The sequence below is a fragment of the Chiroxiphia lanceolata genome, chromosome 1 (assembly GCF_009829145.1).
Source record: "Chiroxiphia lanceolata isolate bChiLan1 chromosome 1, bChiLan1.pri, whole genome shotgun sequence".
Lineage (NCBI taxonomy): Eukaryota > Metazoa > Chordata > Aves > Passeriformes > Pipridae > Chiroxiphia > Chiroxiphia lanceolata.
Genome location: NC_045637.1, coordinates 12,697,559 through 12,718,490, shown reverse-complemented (window position 1 = coordinate 12,718,490; position 20,932 = coordinate 12,697,559). Strand labels below are relative to the sequence as shown.

At 40.2% G+C, this 20,932-nt stretch overlaps 1 protein-coding gene across 1 annotated transcript in view; it reads right to left on the bottom strand.

The window, feature by feature from the left end:
* The window catches only part of ATAD2 (ATPase family AAA domain containing 2), a 30,412-nt gene extending 9,488 nt beyond the window's left edge, over positions 1–20,924 (bottom strand). Inside the window, exons 1-19 of the mRNA XM_032691513.1 lie at positions 20,539–20,924; positions 17,187–17,326; positions 16,618–16,667; positions 15,091–15,244; positions 13,960–14,056; positions 13,135–13,183; positions 12,690–12,800; positions 12,123–12,204; positions 11,297–11,389; positions 10,275–10,383; positions 9,961–10,076; positions 9,034–9,208; positions 8,324–8,412; positions 7,903–8,062; positions 6,399–6,489; positions 5,686–6,000; positions 4,362–4,467; positions 2,827–3,010; positions 1,150–1,335 (exon numbers count right to left, since the gene is read on the bottom strand). Coding sequence (XP_032547404.1) covers positions 1,150–1,335; positions 2,827–3,010; positions 4,362–4,467; positions 5,686–6,000; positions 6,399–6,489; positions 7,903–8,062; positions 8,324–8,412; positions 9,034–9,208; positions 9,961–10,076; positions 10,275–10,383; positions 11,297–11,389; positions 12,123–12,204; positions 12,690–12,800; positions 13,135–13,183; positions 13,960–14,056; positions 15,091–15,244; positions 16,618–16,667; positions 17,187–17,326; positions 20,539–20,736 — 2,505 coding nt within the window. The 5' untranslated portion in view covers positions 20,737–20,924. The remainder of the gene's footprint in view (positions 1–1,149; positions 1,336–2,826; positions 3,011–4,361; positions 4,468–5,685; positions 6,001–6,398; positions 6,490–7,902; positions 8,063–8,323; positions 8,413–9,033; positions 9,209–9,960; positions 10,077–10,274; positions 10,384–11,296; positions 11,390–12,122; positions 12,205–12,689; positions 12,801–13,134; positions 13,184–13,959; positions 14,057–15,090; positions 15,245–16,617; positions 16,668–17,186; positions 17,327–20,538) is intronic.
* Between the last annotated feature and the right edge of the window lie 8 nt (positions 20,925–20,932).

The window sequence follows — 20,932 nt, the reverse complement described above, 5'->3', positions numbered from 1 at the left end:
AGTACCTTTCTAAATTTAACTGAATATTCATCTGGGTAAACAAGCTATGAAAAGTTATCTTCTTGGCCTTAAAAGGCTAGATTTTCATAACATGGCAAATTAAAACACCTGCTCTGAGAAACACCTTTTACAGTTTAGGCTCCATGAAAAAAAAGGTATGATAAACCACTAAGAAAGGGGTCACATTCACAACCTCCAAGGCTGCTTATTTTGTATTTACCTGCCTTGCTGTCCTTTAGCTTGAATATGGCAACAATAGAGGGAACAGGCAAGGTTCAGCTGACTAGTGCCAGCTTTTTGGTAAGATGGCTTTATAAATTTTATTTTTAATTAATTTAAGTGAGGTGTCCAAAGTTGCATACTTCCAAGATGTACTCCATTTTCCCATCTCTATTACCAGAAGGTATGGAAGGAATTTTATTCCTTAATTTAGAAGGCATTTATTAACAGTATAAAAACTACTGCTACCAAGACAAAATGATCAGAGCAGCATATCCACGTTTTGAACACCTTCCTTTAATGCACTCTCAGGTGTTTTTTCTGAGATCACAGTACAGCTTGGGGGGGGGAGGGGGCAGTTGTACCACCAGAGATTTCTAGGAAGCTCAGCATGTACTCTTACTGAATTTTGTTAAGGAATATAACCAAAACTTGATTTCCAAGCTACTAAGATGGAATTTGGATCCTAGCTTTCTAGCCTATAAAGAAATCAAATTTTTTATGAAATTATTTAAATTTGAAATGATATTCCGTCAGTAACAGTGTGACTACTGTACTTTTTCAGTAAAAACATTTTCAGAAACACAATCTTTTTCCTAGCTACATCTCAAGCACCTTATATTCTTCACCAACTACACACCTAACCATATTGAATCACTGAAATGAATGCTTAAGCGAATTTGTACATCAGTCTAATCAGCATGAATGTGTGAGAAGGGTGAAAGCGTTGGGCCAAAGTCAATCTCCTTACTCAGAAAACATTTCAGACAAATGCTTTTCACCATTGTTTTGTCTAAGCAGATTTCAAGAGACTGGGTTTGGGTGCCTAAATAATAACAGACAGGCACAGTACTCCAGGCTTCCAGGAGTTATAAATTGACAGGCAAAAAAGGAAGAGTAAAAAAGGAAGAAAAGTATTGACAGAAATACCTCTTCTGGGAGATCTTCGTGTTGCACATCAGATGTTGCAAGGAGCAAAACTGGAGCAAACGTTGGAACGTTCTGCAGTAGTGTCGTAAAAACAGCTCTCACTGTAGGTCCAACAGTCTCCCACCACAAAGGGATTTGTGGGACATACATGATACTTGGTGCTGTTCTTTGAGCTTCTTGCATTAGCTGGTGAAATGAAAGCTTGGTTAAGAAAACTACATCATGTAAAATAGGCTACTACATAACTACCAGTCAAACTGTCTTATGTAAGAGGAGTACATGATGTCAAAACATCAAGACAAAACAGTAAATGAACAACTTCTTCATAATAAGGTAAAATTTTCACTTTGACAGAAATATAGACATTGCTATGCAGACAGAAACCAAACCAAATCTCTACCTGATTTCAAAACTACTTAGGTGTAACTCCTAAAGAGCCTCAGAACTCAGCCAATGTGGTGGTGTACCTGAAAAAACAGGACTAAGCCTTCAGCATTAGCCTGGAGAAATGGCCACACTTGTGACCACAGCATTTTCAGTTCAGAGCAGGCACACACCCAAGACACAGGAGCACAGACTGAACAAAGACCTATGTGAGAAGACAAGGGCTGGCATGGTACAATACACCTGGTTACAATTCATATTTTCAAGCATGTTTTCTAAGAGGTGACCAGTCTTTAGCCTGCCTGAAGAGCTAAATCACTCAACTTCTCATTACCAGAGGATCCACCAGACGAGATGATGTGCTTTGGAAGAGGACAAGCCACTGCTTTCAGATGGCACCTCAGTCACAAAAGACAACATGCATCTACTCCATGAGGGAAGTGCCAACAGTCCTTTCACATAACAAATTTCTCCATGGACCCTGTCAGATTAAAAATATTCAGGGAGTTCCTATTGCGAGGTGGGAAGCACACGTGGTATGTCCAGGCAGTGACTAGAGAGGGTAGTTACACATCCAAAGATCCCACAACAAAAAAGGAATTGTTCCTCCTATGTGACGAACGAGTATCCAGTCATGGAATGTGTCTGTCCTGACTCATACAGCTCCCAAGTGCTGCTACTAGAGCTCAAAATATTTTAATACAAACCGGATTTCCTACCTAAAACTGAAAAGAGGAAAACAGTACTAATCTGCTTATGTTTAATTTTCCTAGTTAAGGAAAGTACACCAGTGTACGTGAATTTCAATGCCTTTACTGCATGTACTGCAGCAGTAGAAGCTGTATATGTAAAAAAATAAACACTTCTTTTCCCCAAAACCTTGACTGCCCTACAAATATAATAAAAGATAAGGCTTCAGAAAGTGCACGATGCCGTCAGGTTGATGCAGTGCCATCTACTGGGAGCACAGAGCCTTAAGAAGCAATAAAAACTTTCTGGATCCCACCGAGATCAACAGGATTTCTTGCCACAGAGAGAGCTTTATTAGCAGCACCTCCCTTCTTTCTGAGCTGCTAGCAACATCCTCCCTGTTTCATTTCAAATGGAAAACATGGCTATATATAATATCTTTATATGGTATCATTTCATCTAGAAGAAAAGTGGATTTCCAGACAGAAGTAAACATAACAGTACATTCAAGTCAGGCCACCTCCAATAACAATGAATTTTGCTTATTTCACTAGTTTTTATACAGTTCATGAATCCTACAAGAATAAAGAGAAAAACAGATACCTGTGCACATGTTTCTTCCGGGGATGTGGTGCTAACAAACAAAGCAGGCAGGTCTAGTGTATAAACAGGAAACTTTTCCAGGGCATGTATCACTGCAGGTGCCAAATGAAAAGCTTGCCCACACCCTGGATCTTCAACTAATAAGAACCGTGGTCTGAAAGATGTTGGCTGGCAACGAGGATTTCTACAACAGCAAGAAGAAAACACATTTAAAAATGAGTGATTAATAGGCACACAGATGTTAACTTTTTAAATTGTAAATACGCTTCATGTTCCACCAAATAATAAGCTGGTCTGTGATCAGGAAGACTATCAAAGCCTATTTTCTCACAAACTGGTACCAAACCTCTGCTGAGAAATCCTGCCACTCCCCAGCATGTCTGATACTCCTTTGGCTGGGTTAAGTAACAGCTCTTAAATATCACAGGGGGACTGCCTAACCAAATACACACATAACAATTGGTCATTAACCTGATATGGAGCAGAAATACAACTCTCTCAGCATAAAGCAATCTGGATCTCTTCACTGCCCGTACACAACCATTTTCAATGTGTCTTGACTTTAAATAACTTTGCACCTGTGAAGTGCAGCTAAAATTTGGCCGTACCTCCTGGAGATGGTGGGAGGCACAGAACAGAACAGCATTTCTAAGAAAAAAATTAATGTGGGCACTGAAACATGTTAGCTATATCTGAGGAAGCACACAATTGAATTGGTTAAAATACAGCAGTACATTTATTTTATTCCTTCATTCTAATGTTTTCATCTTCGAATTGCCTATTAATTCCCTAATAATCTCACTTTACTAGCATGAAACACACTTGTGAAGAGGGTTATGGTTTCTTCCACCACAATACTGCTATACCTTTACTTGCTGAAGCCAAAGGTCCTAGAGACCTAACCAAGTTCAGCAGGTCACATCTTCTGGACAGCACAGCTACAGAAAGGGGGCAGAATAACTGACCCAACAGTGACAACAATAATCTACTGCTTCAACTGTTGTCTTACATGACTGACTTCCAAAATGAAAACATCAAAAGATTAATAACAAACTCAGTAGGGTAAAGGTACAAAATACAGACATGGTTTCAGTTTCTTTCACAGTGTTTTAACAAACTATTTCTCATTTATATTTTTTTTCTGCTACATAATCTGCTACTGGTTTAACAGTCTCGGAAGGCAGAAAGGCAAAAGATGGCTACATAAATCCACAGGGGTTTTTTTAAGATAAAAGGGCAGACAGTGCATTTTTTGGGTCTTGAGTCTTTCAAGGAATACCATGGATTAAATCAACATGTTCTTGTAATCTGTGGATCACTTTGATTTAGGAAAATAGGACTGGACCATTCAGTTTGATGAGTCAGGGCAGTGCACTCAGAACATTAGCACCTAGTTGGATCTTTGCACTTACTTCTTGCAAATATTGATCACCCCCTCCGAAGTCATCACTTCTTCACCCAGCACCCCTCACAACGAAACAGTTTACAGATCTGACCATCTTAAAAATATAAACATAAAAGGGACAAACACAGACCTGCTAAAAGTGAGGAATTCTGCCTTTTTACGATCAGGCACTTTATGAGTTGGCCTCTCTTCAAAAATTGATGGTGATTCCTCATCAGTGTCAATCACATAATTTCCTAAAACAGGAAGACACGAGATCTTTGTTAACTTTCCTAAATAGTCCAAATCTCACTCTTGCATTAATACACCTTTTGAAATCAGTGCAGGAAACCATTCTCTTGTATTCCATCATTTTAGAGTACACACTGAATGCTATTTTCTGAAAAGTTCATTCTACCACAGACCTAAAGCTGTCCTACATCCCATGATTTGCATAAGGTATTATCTCTCTTTTGACAAAAACTTGAGAGGCTTTTTCCCTTAGAATAAAGATGATTAGGAACAACTACTGTAGTTCATAGACACCTGAAAAACACAATGAGGTCTCTTCTTTTTGGAACAGGTTCCCCTACTAGATGTGGAGAAATGAAGTGAACCTGACGGCCCCAGGCTTCCATTTGTCCATGACTAGTCAGCCAGAATACAAAGACCCACCTATCTTCTAAATAAGGCTCCTCAAAGATCACCAAAGGAGGAGATAATGGGAGGCAGACAAGAGAGGGGATGCAATTACCTATGCCCCAGCCCCAATGCTTTTATTGTGTTGGTGGGTTTCTGCCTCTGTTTTACCAATGCAAACAATCTACCAACTCTACTGGGAGGCTATTCTCCAGGGATTAGCATGGTAACTAACTATTTCCAGATCTGCATTAATCAAGAGAGTTTATCAATATTGATTTGTTCTCACCAACTGACAAATTAAACCTGGTCAGGGCTGTCTCAGTCAGGACCATGAGCTCACTTATGCTATGCAAGCCAAGCCCCAAAGTACACGCTACTAAAATATTCTGATCTCATGTGTAAGTGTACACTGTGACTCACAAATATTTCAGTTAAGAGACCATAATGGCTAAAAGTCATGATAGCTAAAACTGTATTTAGCTTAAACAACTTGTACCATGGTTCTGACATTCTTCAGACAGGAAGTAGAAGCATTTATGTAACAACACTCTTCTCCCTGCATGTAAGCATTTATTTGGAAAGAGGTGCTCATATATTAAACTTTTGATCCATCTCTACAAATGATGTGATGTTAGCTACTCTCAGAAACAGGGTGCTCCAGCAGAGAACACGGTTCTCTACTGTATACTGCAAGTCACTCAGAGCTCCCATCCCATGCTGTGCAGATATAAAATGAAACTGTCAATATGGTTGAGGGGTTTGTGTACGTTATTGAACAGATCACAAGTTTTTGCATTGGCAGAATTTTAAACAAATGGATGTTATTGTTATACCTTGCTGTTGGTCCTTCTTTAGTGCAAGCTCTGCGTGGGGAAATACTCTCTGCAAGCCTCGTAAAATTCTTTCCAATGTATTTTCCAACAGCGGTTTTAAAATAGGTGATAGCGCTCGTCCAGGTGAAGCCACAGCCCTCTGTGAAGCTGGAACAGTTTTCTGCATGGCCATGACAAAATCCTTTGCTGTTATTTTAATCGAAGTGACGTCTAACTGCAGTTTCTCGCTCCTTTCGTATATCTGAGGATACCGGCGGCGCAAAGCACAGAGAGCAGCCTCAGCACACAAGGCTTTAATGTCAGCACCACAGTAGCCTAATAAACAAAACATGAAGCACATGTTGTGTCAGTCTCAGGCAACACCGAAGTCAAGGTCAAGATTGCTAAAGTGCAACACTGGAAGACTTTGCATGCAGTCAAAAATTAAAAGGATAAGCAATAATTTAAAGAATTACTGCACCACAGAGAAGTTTTGTTATGTGGCTCACAGCCTGATATCCTGCACTTAAGCAGTAGCCTCCTACTCAAAACTTTGCTCCTGAGAAAGATGTCCCAAACCCTATCAGTGTTCTGAGAAAAAAAGAAAACTTTGTTTGCTTCCAAGGCATGCCAGCTCTGCAGCAAGGCACAGGAGCTCGAGCACTGCCTGGGACAAGCTCCGGTTCCCTACGACTCAAGTGGTGTGCAGTAACCCACGCTATTTTCAAACTTACCAACACATTTCTCAGCCAGCTCTTCAAGAAACTTGTCCAATGGCTTCAGGGTCCAGTCTCGTGTGTGAATTTTGAAAATCTCTTTTCTTGCCTGAAAACAAAACAGTTGAATTTTAGTTTGCTTTAAGTTTTCTCTTAAAACAACCACAACACAAAACCCCCAAACCCCTCACACTAATACAAATACTTTTCTTATCTGCTAAACTTTAAAATACTTAAGGTCAGTTAATATGCTCTCTTTTTCAACAAGGAAATTTCATTATTCTCATCCTGTTACATTAAACCCTTGCTAGGGTCTGCAGTGAAATAAAAGGCATTTACATCTTCCATAAAAAATGAGTTTTCACAAGTGTGAGACCTAATAATCCTGAGGAAAAAATTGTAGTAAAAAACCCCAAACTTATCTGGAAACAGATTTTTCAAAGAAAATTCTCCCAAATTCAGCAAAATTTTACAGTGACAGTCTCATTAGTTCATCAAATTTGCTCTTCTGCCAGCTCATCCAAGGAAAACAGTCCTAGCACTCCATTTCCAATTGCTACAGTTACTACCAAGAAGAACAATAATTATGACTCAAATGATTGTCACTCATCCAGATAATGCCAAACGTTGCCTATCCCCATCTCTGACCTTAGCAAGACTTTCACTGAGTTATTTAAGTATTTTCTAGTACGCAGACCAATTATGGCAGATTTCTAGAATTCTTTCACAGTAGGAATTGTGTATTAGATCTATTTTATGGCACCTTCTCTCCTACTCCTGAGAGCAGATAAAAACTGGAGACAAATGTTTGTGTTAAATACACTGTTTAGTGCACTTTTACTAGCCTTCAGTCCAATATGGCTTTTATCCTCATTCCAAAAAGTGCTAAGGAAAAGAAATATCAGCTGTAGCCAGAAAGAAAACACAGAGTATTCCAGTTTTGCCCAATGCCTCCCTCCAATATTTTTTGGTTGCTAAATACCTATTTTTTTAATTGCTTAGCTATTGCCATTGAACTAGAAACTTCTCAAGTCCTTCCCCTGTGCAGTGACTTCACATTTTTGTTTAAGTCCCTATTACTAAGTACCAGTAGAAATGTCACATCCCAACATACTTCATTTGCTTCAGCACTAGCCTTGATCAAAGTTTTTGTTACCAAAAAGGAATTTTTGCCTGTGCAGCATTTCTTTCACTTTCACAAAGCTATATCAGTACTTTATAACTAATTTGCACATTCATTCTTAAACATTTTGGTGACTAGCAGCACGCCATAGTCTTTGCTGGTCACAGAGAAACCAAAACTAGAGCACTAACTGCCTGTTGCAATCATCTTACTGATATATATTCAGTACCAGCTCTGCCCTCCATGGTACAACACAGTCTCTCCACACAGCCCTTGTTTGTCCAAGTTGTACAACACAGACAGAGACTTTCGCTGCGCCACAATGCTGCCCTGTTACAGGGGTTGGTTTCTAAGATGGACTCTGCCCCACTGGCATTAAGGTGGAGTTGAAGTTCTGACCTCTTTGTTTGGCAAGCTGAAGAGGAACTCTCGATCAAAGCGTCCTGGTCGTCGTAAAGCAGGATCTATAGAATCCAGTCTGTTGGTGGCTCCAATTACCACAACTTCTCCTCTGCTCTCTAAGCCATCCATAAGTGCCAGAAGTGTCGATACAACAGAGCTAACAGACAAATACAATTTTCATTCAGCAGTTTAGTAAATCATCTTGAGTTCCACATAGATGAGGTAACATAGACCTTGTGTGCTGCTATCAAGCTTAGCAAATGGTTTTTAATTAGTGTTTAAAAATAATCTGAAATTCAGTAGTACTGAATTACTAGTTTTCAGGATAAATGAATGTGCCACATGAAGTTAAATAGGTTGTGGTCTTCTTTTCACAAAAATCAAGCAGCCTTCTACGTAGATACAAAACATGTCCTACCTATGAACTTGGTCTTGTTTACTGGACCGTACAGGAGCAAGGCCATCGATCTCATCAAAGAAAATAATTGAAGGTCGCATCTGGTAGGCCTACAATGGAAGCATAGGAATACTGACACCAGGAAAGCTATTTGAAGGAGAAATGCAGGAACAACATTAGGGTTGTAAAGTCACTGGAACTAGATTTTTCAGAGCAGCATCAGGGATCTCTACTAATTGAGCTAATGTGGTAAAGTGGCAGCAGTAAAAGAAGTCAGCAGCCTATGGCAGCTCACTGAGACTGGGCAACAGGAAATAAATCACACCAGCAGTTTTTACAGCTATTTGGCAACTACCAACAGAGCTGGGATTTAATGACATGTTCTGGAAGCAACCTGTTTTACCAATTTAAATGATCATGCTTTCAGCGTGCCTCTGTTTCCCTCTGACTGAAAGCCACCATCTCTTGTATCTTGAAGCCTTTTTTGGGTTTTTTTTGTAAGGTAAGGAGTGGCAGGTGTGTGTTGCTTTGCAAGGTTTTCTTGATTGCTTTACTAATCTTTCACAATACATCTCAAAACTTCAAGCCCCTAAAAATCCCACTGACAAAGGAAACACTAACAATCCCATTTCAGTGGAAGGAGCTGACAAAACATGAAAAAGAAGGAGTTCTTCTTGACCACGGAAAATTAGTTACAGCTCAGACAGAACACAAGGCACTTTCAACCTTACCTGATCAAATAACAAACGAAGCTGTCGTTCAGATTCCCCAACCCATTTACTCAGGCAGTCAGCACCTTTTCTCATAAAAAAGGCTACTCTCCTGTCACCTTGGCTGCATTCATTTGCAAGTGCACGAGCAACCAGCGTCTTTCCAGTCCCTGGTGGACCATAGAATAAACAACCTCTGGAATTTAAAAAAAAGTAAAAAAAAAAATTGATGTAAGAAAAAAAATCATAGAAAAGTACCTGTTACAACCTCCATCCCTAAAACATAGAACTATTCTTGCCTAAATAAAATTTTCTTTCAATTGTTTGTAATATTTTTAAAGTTACTGAAAGGAAAGGATCTAAAGTCCTATTTCAATATACCATGACTGAGTTTTGCTGACCAAGAAAATATAAAGCTAACAATTAAATCTCTATAATTTCATTTCGTAACACAGAACTAATTTAGCTCTGTAAGAAGCAGTCAGATTCTTATTTTAGCTCAAGCGCAACAAACACTGCAAAGTTCTAGTTGCAAGTTCAATCAGTTGTAAAACTGATACTGGAACTCTTGAAAAAAACAGAGTTGGGGGAGAGACAACTGGACTTCCACAAAACAAACTGCAGTTCACTACCAATAGATAATTCCTTCTTGCTTACAAACTGATCAAGTCCACTTGCTCATAGAATTCAAAAGAAAAACACTCCAACTCCCCCTTTTAAAGGCAACACACTTTTAAAGCATAGTCTTGCCACACAGTAAATCTCTGAACCTACATGTACACTGGATTCTATCCATTTTTTAAAAATTAGTTTTTACTACTGCTAAAAAACCCACCATCAACACTGTTTAAAATTTTGAAGAATAGAAACATCATAATACCTCAGTTGAATATTTTCCTGAAAACTTATAGTTATAATACAGTTACAGTTTTAAACAGCATCTGTTACCTTGGAGGTTGAATTTTGAACCTCTCAAAGACTTCTGGATAAAGCAATGGAAAAACGACCATCTCTTTTAAAGCTGAAATGTGGTCAGAAAGACCACCCACGCCATCAAATCGTACCTAAAGATGAAATCAGCAGAACACATTTTATATGTTAAAGAAAGCTGCAACCTCTGTAAGGTTCCATCAGGAATCAGATATCAGCACAAAGGAAATGTTTGTGCAAATTTTCAAATCTCTTGAAAGAAAACTGTAAGCCAGGGTAGGTGTAGACAGCCCATTACTGAAAACATCTCACAATGAAGTAAAACTACTTACTGAACAATCTATTTTCACTGGATCAACATCAGCCAGACTTGCTCCAATTTTCATGCGATCCTTATGAGCTCCCTTTAAATCACCTTTTCGAAAGTTGCCAGGAAGAGACCTGATTTGAATTTAAGAGAAAGCTGCTTTCTAAGTTATGATGCAGATTTTTGATTTTCTAATGATAGTAAGTGAATGCAGACAGTCTTATAAATGAGCATAAACTTCCTGAATAGTTAAATATTTGTTTGATCTGTTTTACATTTAATGGTCATGAGTAAATAAAGAAAAATGGTCACTCCAGACATTAAACTCAGTTAATTATTTTAATAGCTCTTAGCACTTACAAATATCCATGCCAATCAACAAAACACACATAGGAGTACAAGCTTAGAACTAGTTACTGTTATGTGTAGACCATGGACTGACACTGATTTGTGTGATGGAAGAAACCACCTCCCCCAAGCACACTATTACCCTTCAAATTCTTTTAGCTTCTATACTTTATTAGTTACAGCCCAAGACAATACTTGTTTCAGTGGGGATTAACATTATAAAGGCTGCCTGGCACTGCTGGTCCTTCCCAAGGCCTATGGAATGTGTGTGCCAGAAGACACACATCTGAAAGATGTCAGGCTGAAAACTCATTTGTTAAGAGTGTTACTAAAATAGTTTTTCTAGAGCATTTGTTAAGTAACGAAACCTCCATCATTTTCTCTATTTATAGCATTCTCTGTTATGATGGTTTTCTTTCTGAATCAACTACTGTAAAGCACAGGAGCAGTAGAATTTTACACTAGGAACTTACATCAAAGTGTTCCTACATCCATTCCCACCTAGAAATCAAATTGCTTATCAAAATCAATTGTGTAAAAGCAGTTGCAGAGAGTCCAGTTACAGTTGGCAGCACCAATAGACAGGACTGCCAGAAATTACAAAGCATGCAAGATGAAGATGGCAACACTTCACAGTTAGGCAGATATAAAGTCCTCCCAAGTAGACTCCTCCCTCCCCTATTCTCCAATTTCATTAACCTTCTTAAATTTCTGTTCTTCCGCTGCCTCTCAAAATCCTCTTCATCATCAGACGAGGAAGAGGAATCACTGCTGGGGACTGTGTGTCTCCGTCTGCAAACATTCAAAGAAAGATGCGAAAAAAATCAAAATACAGAGTAAGTAATATCAAAATTTAAAGTGAGATCTATTAAGTTTCCAGATCATTGTCCTCCTTATGAATCTGATTTCAAAGTACATTATGTGATTTTCCTCGTGACAGCAAAATTTGATTTTCTTAGCAAAGAAATTTCTTAACCAAGTTACTCCTTTTGTCCATTTACTCCCTCTCACACTGGTTATAGAGTTGCACTTAACATTATGTATCCACCCTTGAAACATCAACCTTTTTAACTTATTCCAAAGAGAAACTAGAATCTGTATTCAGGTGATTAAAAAAAAAGAAATCATCACATCATTAAAATAGGCTCCCTCTCTAACAAAATTGTCTTTGGTTTTAAAAAAATAATTTGTATCATTCAAGATTAAATAGTCTGTGATTTTTAGAGGGAGATTCTGGCTTCAATTCCAGAACAAACAAATTTCACTTACACAATCTCAGCCACAACCCTCATCATCACCTTTTAAGTGACCAGAAAAAACTGCATTTTCAAATAAAATCTAATGGTTAATAAAAAGGATGGGCTCCCCTCAATACTTGTTTTCTTTATACCCTCAGACTACCACAGCAATAACCATACTGTTAATCTCTAATTACCACCAGTCCAAAAACCCTTGAAAGCTTTATACAGTCATGTGACTGACAGCACTACTGAGAAAGAAGAGCTACCACTAACCATACACACACCTTAAGTTAGTTCCTTTGCATGAATCTCTCTGTCTGACAGGTGAAGCCCGGTCCGAAAAATACATCTTACGTTGTCCTGGTTCTATTGAAAGAAAAGAATTTAGAATAATGTTACAAACAAGTTTAAGAGGAAGCAGCATAGTGAAAGATGCAGAGAAGGGGATGTGTATCACCCATCTCTAAGTTCAGGAGAAGTTTCAAGGGTGAAGGGATGGGGATTTTTTTTTTTTTTTAATCAATGCACAATAAAAGTGAAAAAACACATACCTGATATTAAGGAGAACTGAAAACCCACAAGAGTAAGATCATCAAGTCTGTTCAATTACTATTCTTTCAAGGATACATAGATAATATTTTTACTTAAAAACAGTAATAAGGATGCCAAATAGCAAAGAAATAGGATGTGCAGAGGATACATGCATTTAATAAAATTCACTTGCAGGTAAGGAAAGACATTTAAATAGCGCTGAGTGTCTGCATGTGCGTTTTCCTTCTAAAAAACCCCCACAACACTCCCACTTCCATGCAAGACCTTAGTTCTTAAGAGAAGCTGTGCCTATAACCTACTTTGCAATGGTGCTTGATAGCGCTCAACAGTTTTCCTCTGCCGAAAGGAGTAACGCTTCCGAGTGTCTCCACCATCATCTTCTTTTGCTTCACTTTCTTCTGATGAACCAACTGTACGTCAACAAAACATGACACTGTAAGTAATTGTGAATGGTATTAAATTCAAAGTGCACTATGCAACATATATTCCCATGTGTCCACAACCTTTTATCTTGTGTTTTGGAAAAACACTGACTTCTTTTTTTTCCTCTGAATACCTGTTCAGAGCTCACAACAGTACAGTCCTAGAGTCTGTGACCATGGCTTGTAATGTCAATAGCAGCACAGATTTTTTTAATAGATGAAAATTACCCAGTAGTTTGCCCGACCTCAATTGTTTAAGACAAGACTTTTGGCTAGAGTATACTCAGGAAAATTTTAAAACAGAACTAGCCTACAATGCTACCTTGATTATCAGCTATTTCTTCATCAGTCCTTTCCATATCGAGGCTTTCCTAATTAAAAGAAAAAAAGACCAGTCACAAATATGCAGAAAACCTTTGGGCATATTTGGTGCCTGTACAATCATTATCAAGGCACTCCATATACACAAAAGATTTAATTATTGTATGGTAGGAGAGAAGTGGAACATCATTCTGGCATCCAGGATTAATAACAAGGATTTCTGCTCTAAAATAGGAATTCAGATCCAAACAAAACTTATGAAAGCAGACTATGAAGATGTTTAAAAAACAAAGTGACTGCCATTCAAAAGAACATTGGACTAACTTAATTTAATAAAGCAAAATTAAGACAGAGGAAATATGATGGCTATCTTTTTAACAGTAGTTCCTCTCAGGATAAAAGACTAGTTGAGCTCACAGGCAAGACTGGCACAACAACACACAGGTAAAGCAGGTATCAGTGAATTCAAGTTTTAGTAAGATTCGAAGTGAAAATCCAAGCCCTGAAACAGCTGTGTGTAAACAGTGTCCATTCAAAAATCATAAGACAATTCAGAAAGTGTAGCATAAGACATCTGTTGCATTCTTTCACTGCTATTTCTTGTCTTCTGAAGAAGTTATTTCTTCCACCCTTACAGCACAGTTGTGGTATGACCATAACAGTAAGATGTTAAATTGTATCATTACAGAGCAAAACCAAATGTTATTTTGGACAACACTATGCTTTGGATGAAGGTTTTTTCTGCTAAAGTAAAACTACAACTAAATAATTTCCCTATGTGAAATACCCTACTTATACAAAAACAGCAAAATAAATTAGCATGTACTTCTTCTGTATCGTGGAACACCTCCAGGTCTCCCATCCTTCGCCGTTTACGCATCTTCTCCATGTCATCCATTTTTTGCAAGACTGCTTCTGCAGTACTAAGATATAAAGTTGTCATATAAGAGCAAAAATAGGCAAGTACAAAAAAACCCATTTAAAACAGCACACATAATCATCATGACATTTTAATATAGTATGCACAAAGCAAGAGTCATTGACCCTTAGACAAGTTTTTCAACAATACTTAGAAATTAGGTCAAATGTTTACTTTTTTAAAGAATTAAGGAAAAATGTTTGAGGATTTGCAAACATACACTGCTTGGATTTATTTTCCCCTCTTGCTGAACACAGAAAAAAAAACCCAACTGTTTCAGTAGGAAAAAAAGGAATTCTGCAGATAGTAAGATAGCACATATTATGGCAGGTTTTCATAGCATTTAAGTTGCTCTGCATGATAATGTTAAGTCACTTTTGGTTCACAGCCTTCTTCAGACAACAGGTTGCATACTCATCTCTAAACTGCAATTTAAGTTTTGCATTGATTTTCCATGACTGTATATGCAAGAGAAAACACCCTACTGCTGTTACACTTCACAAACCTTTCAAGGAAAAAATGTCAGTTTGGGCTTCACAGAGAGAATTACACCACAGACAGATAGGCAGAAACACCAGGATTGCTTCACTTTGCCTGTATCCAAACTTCCTTAGCCTCTTAAGCTAAATCTACTGTAAGTCACAACAGAAGCTGATTGTTTTGGTTCACAGGAAAACACATAAACCCACCCAACCAATAGGTACCACACCAGGTTGCTCAAAGCCCCATACAATCTGGCCTTGAATACTTGCAGGGATGAGGTATCCATAACTTCTCTGGGCAACCTGTTCCAATGCCTCACTCTGTAAACAATTTCTTCCTAAAATCTAATCACTAGGATGTAACATATACATAATGGTATGCAGGGAAGTCTCAGCCTAACCACTGAATGCATTTAGCTCTTGCTGCCAGAACAAAAATACCTTTTTCTCTTGTTAAAAGCAGGAAGTCCCTAGCTAGTATTTTGTCACAGGACAAGGAGTTGCTAATATAGGCTCATTGTAGTAGCTTTGCAAGATGATGAAAAAAACTACTTACTTTGTTACAAGTTTGTCAAACAAAACAGACTGATTTGTAGAGGTGTAGCGGCTTTGCTGGAGTCTGCAGCTCCGGCGGACCTCCAAATCCCCATTTTCTTCGTGGACGTGTTCTGCAGCTTTTGCATCAGCTCTGGTCTTCAGTGTTCTGGTCACTAAAATGCAATAATACATAAAACTTTCTAGGAAGGAAAATATGTCAGTCCCTTTATTTTACTGTTGCTCTAGCAAAATGTAAAAACCCCTGCCTTTAATTGATTTTTGCCTTTAAATACTGAATTAAAAGTTACTGTTGTGATCACAGCATTCAACTTAAAGTACTTATGCTTAAACTACCTCTTTAAAAGTGTGATTTGCAAAACAGTTTTTTCATAGACTGGGAAGCTAATATGATGAAAACAAACACCTAGCTTTTTTCCATGCAGAAGGCAAATTTATTCCAGTTACTTCTCTCTGGAAAAGTGAAACCAACAAATACCGACCTCTAAAGTGCTTTCACTCCATTCATGTAAAATTGTATCTGAGTTTTTTCTACAAATTGCTTATGTGGAAGTCTCTAAAGAGGCATGTTTTTAGTACACTATTTAAGCATGCATCTCTTCCATTTTCTGTGTTGTGACACAAAAGGTCTAGAAGATGAGAAATGCCTCAAGATAAACTTCCAGATACAAAAGAACTCAAAATGCTTGCTTGCTTTAAAAGAGACCTGCCCAGTATTTACCAGACAGCATCCTTTGCCACAGGTTTGCTAGTTGCACTATCATTTAAACAGTTAAGAAGTCAGCTAGAGAGTAATAGATGTATCACCATGTTCGTTTAAACATAGGTGGGTTTGATCTCATCATCACCAACTACAAGACTAACTTTGAGCTCAGGAAGTAATATTTTATATTGTACAAGTAGAACTTGAGTTACTACACACTAAGTGCATTTTGGGTCCCTTTCCATGTTCAGCCTGTAGTTGGCAGGATGCTGTCAAGACCTAAAGGATTTTTCCAGCTGCCACCAAGTGGCCTCATGGCACCAAGTCCACTTGTGTACTCAGCAGGGCAATTCAGCTCCAAGGTAAAGTGCTCAGCTTCAGGGACACCTTCCCCACGCCTGTGGGTTTGTGCATCTTATGACTGAATTACTTCTAACTCACCTGTATTACAATACTGCAACTCTTTCCTACTACAAGACCGATTTACACTTAACCTGTGTTCTACAGACTCTAGAAAACCCATGTCACAAAACAAAACTGACCTAAGGAACAGATTTCTTTAATGCCTAAGAATTCAGGAATTCACACTGCATTCTTCCCAAGCCTGAAAGGAATTAATAACACCTCCTCCTATTTGTACCTACCTCTTTTGATAGAACTCAGTGGAAATTGTTATCTTTGAGATATCTATTCTCACAGCCTCAGTTGATTTTGGCTGATGAGTTCAGAAGTTTTTGGGGCCAAGTTAAATGGACAGAGTGACCAAATGCAATCCTTCTCAGAAAACAGACTAAAAAGGAATCCTAAGGAGTTATCACTACTTACCTTCTTTATAGTCTTCTTTTTTTGCGCCTGATTTCGGCTTTGCCAGCTGCCTACATTAAGAAAGAGTGCAGAGAAAAGGAGAACAGAATTGTTGTATTGCAAGTATTGTATGGCAGTATTATATTGCATTGCATTGTACAGTGTCCCCTCAACACTGGGGAACTTCTCCAGGTTTATAATTTGGGGCTACACGTCATGCAAAGAAAAGCCTGTGGGCCCCAGGGAGGATTCAGATCCCGAGTCTGCTGTGTACCATATGCACACAGTTCTCTAAGGACAGACATTTCCTAACTTGCTTGTCTGGATGCCTCAATAGGGCAAGTAATATCTCAGTAACCAAAGTGGAGGAGAAACCTCAAAGGACATTGAGATACAATGCTTTTTATACAAGCTGAAAATTTTAACTAAGAAGAGTGATTCCAGTTCTAAGACACTGGCACTAACATACTCATATTTCCCTGCAGATTTTTAGCTGTAGATTTACCTTGAGAAGACTCACTGTGCATGCTTTCACTTTTCCTTTTCACTGTATGAATTGAACAGAGATTAAACACCCAGGAATACGATACCTCGAGAAGTGTCGGTTGACATTTTCACTTAATATTTCCATACTTTTGTCAAAGCTGGAGTCTGAACAGGGCGGCATGTTTTTTCTCATCGATCTTAAACAGTGTCCATTAAAACATTCAACATTGCCAGAGGAAAAATCCTAGGAAAAGAAGGAAGAATGTGTTTATCTGAACCACACATATTGTCTCATTTGGGCAAGCTTACTCTATTACACTCCTGACTCAAGAGTGATGTGACTGACTGTAGGTAAGCCTCAAACCACTTCTCCACCAAGAAGTAGCTCTCAGGAAGAAAAACCCACATCAGATTTCAAAGAAAAAAAACCCCAAAATCTTTGATTTCAAATTTGGTACAGTGACCACAGTAAACAAAAGCTCACCTATAACATGCAATTTTTCCACTCCTTTAGGAAGGGCCAAAAATTATACCATAAAAGAAGGAGGGATTTGGATCCAAAAAACCCCCAAAGCAATAGAGAGTGAAGAAGCCTCTCTGCTTGCGTTGGATCGGTTGATGGACTGTGTTTCTCCCCTTCCCTGAAGGGATGCCTTTAGGTGACCTTTGTGCCTCCCAACTGTTTTGGAGCAGACCCATTTAGATAGACAAATACATTGCTAATAGATCTGTCACTACTCCTTCTGTAGCAGCACATACACTCTGTAGTTGTTGCATTTACCACCAGCAATTCAGAATCTGCTTTCCTGTTGCTTCAGTGAACTGCGCTATTCACGAACCTGGATCGTGTAAGTTCTTACTGAACTTGGCCAGGCTGATAGTGCCAAATTGGCTACAGTCAGAAATTAGGCCCAGCTGCACCCAGCCCCTCTGATCTCTGAGGACCAGCTGGAATGCAAGGGGTTAGTTTTCTGCCAAATTTCTCTATCTTTAATGCAACAGAAAAATGGCTTGTCCTCGGAGAGTTTTTTTCCTGTCTCTGTTCCATTTATAATGGCATTCAGAGGGACATAAAAAGAATTGCTTCAGAGGGATGACATTTATCCACAGGAAACCAAAGGGAACTGAATATACGCTTCTTCATGGTTGTTGGTCTTGTTTGCATTGATGTTTCTGCAAGGAAGATGATACTATTGACTTTTACTGTGTGAGGAAAGCTCTGATGACCGCGGAGGGGGCTTGTTCCGTTTACAACCCAAAGTTTCGTTACAAATACGCCAAACTAACTTCACACTAATATTACCAAGAGGTAATTCCATTACTTGTTGATGGAGAGGACAGAAGAGTGAGGAAGGACTATAGGAGGATTGCAAGATGTCAGGAGGTTATGCAGGGAGAAAATTACATGGGCCAAAGCCCAAGTAGAATTTAATCTGGTTACTGCTTTAACAGACAACACAAAACATTTTTACAAATACATCAGCAACAAAAGAAAGGCTAAGGAGAATCTCCATCCTTCACTTGATGCACAGGCAAACATATGACAAAGGATGAGGAAAAGGCAGAGGTACTATGCCTCAGCCTTTAACAGCAAGACCAGCAGTCCTCAGGGTACCTCACCCCTTCCATGAAAAATTTCTTCCTGATGTCCAACTGGAACCTCCCCTGCTGTATCTGGAGGCTGTATCCTCTTGTCCTGTCGCTAGTTGCCTGGGAGAAGAGGCCAACCTCCTTCAACCTCCTTTCAGGTGATAAGGTCTCCCTGGAGCCTCCTTTTCTCCAGGCTAAACAACCCCAGCCCCCTCAGGTGCTCCTTATATGGCTTACTTTCTAGACCCTTCACCAGCTCCATTGCCCTTCCCTGGACACATTCCAGCACCTCAATTGCCTTTCTTGTTGTGAAGGGCCAGAACTGGACACAGTATGTGAGGTGAGGCCTCACCAGTGCTGATTAAAGGGGGACAATCACTGCCTGCTGGCCACACCATTTTCTATACAGGCCGGGATGCCCAGATAAAAAGGGAACTCCTGGAGCACACTGCCCTCAAATACAGGTCACCAGATAAAAAGCTTGGTCAGCTTGGGGAATCACACCAGGGTTACAGACCTGGAGATACACAGTTTCCAAAGGGGCAGCAGCCACTTTGGATCTCACTGGGAAACTCACTCATGAAACTTAATGAGACTGGAAACTTGGAAGAGGATGAACACAGCAGATGTTGGTTTACCTTACACTTTTTCCTGTATACTCCTTACTGTCTATGGATGCAATGAGCTGTATAACTAAAGATAAACCACATGATGACTGCAGAAAAAAAACTGGAAAAGCTGCCACCAGCAAGTCCTCACATGTCAAAGAGACAGGAAATAGGCATTAGGGCTTGAACATGCAGCCAGCACCAGCATCATGACCTCTGTAAGCTGGGGCACTTCTACATTAACTCTACAGTTAAAACCTCCAGCAGAGCACAGCATCCTATAAATGCCTCAATACCTCAAAGCATGGAAAAGGTCTACAAAAAGGGAAAAAAATAAAAAACCCACCAAACCAATGAACAACCTTACACCCTGTTTCATAACAATGATTCTGCTTTGGTTTCAGGGATAAGTTTACATTTAGCTTCCTCATTCCTGTTCTCCACACTGAGAACACCTGCCAGCTGTGCTATCTGCTTAACGCTGCATAACCTTCCCCTCAGTGCAAAGGGCAGCTGAAGGCAGCCCCTGACAACCATTTCCAGTGGAGACTGCAAAAACAAAGCAGTGATATTTAAGCAAATTCCATGACTGTTTGCAAGGGGAGAAAAAAACCCCACCACCCCAAGGATTTCTTCCTTCTTAGTTCAGTAATCTTGAAAATAATGGAAAAAAATTTAAAAAAAAATTAAAATTAATCCATACAACTGAAACTCCTGAAAGACTTTTGCTGGAAGGAAACAGAGTCCACAAGAAGCATCACTCCAAGGCAGGGCTCCCCTCAAGAGCAAACCACTTCCAAGTTGCATCTGATCTGCTTTTATTTGTCACAGAAATGCAGGACAGCCTGCAGAGAAGAGCCTGACTTGGAAAGAGCAGAGAAGAGTTTTAGCTTTTGAAGGCTATGTTAAAAACAGTCAACTTCTGAACATCTCAAAACGAAATGATTCGGTTATTAAAGTCGCGGCAGAGAGGCAGAGCACAGGTTTGTATTCCCAGGGACTGGCTCTCAGGCCGCTGCCAAGGCCGGCGCCGAGCCCCCTTCAGCCGCAGGGCGGCCGGAACAGGAGCGGCCCGGCTGCTCCTCCACACGCACCCGGCCGCGGGCGCTTAGCCCAAACACTCTTTTTTCTCCTTTTTTCCCTCCGCGGGACCCTGCTCCCCGCCGCTTTCCCAGCTCCTCCCAACACCTCCCGGCCGCCCCCCCAGGCCCACAGTCCAGCGCTGCCCGGCCCTGGCTCCCCCCGCCCCGGCACTCACGGCCTCCGCGGCTCTCCTGGATCCCGCGGCCTTGGCGGACCCGGAGCGCGTCCAGACGCCGCGGCTGCTGAGCGCGGGGCCCTCCAGGGAGATGAAGTCGGAGCTGGAGTCCAGCAGGTCGAAGGGGGGCCGGCGGCAGCGGCTGTCGCGAGAGGTCACGCGGGCCGGGCGGGCGACGCTGCTCCGCAGGACCACCATGGTGGTGGGGGGGACGGACACGGGACAGGACGGACCAGACTCGGCCCGGCCCAGCGGCTGCGCTCCGCCAGAGCCCTCCCGCTCCCTCCTTCCCGCTCCGCTCTCTCTCCGGCCGGTACTCCCGGCGCGCGTGGCGGAAGGACACGCGGCGCACAGCGGATCCTACTCGCGCGTTTGGCGCCCAAAAACTCGTATC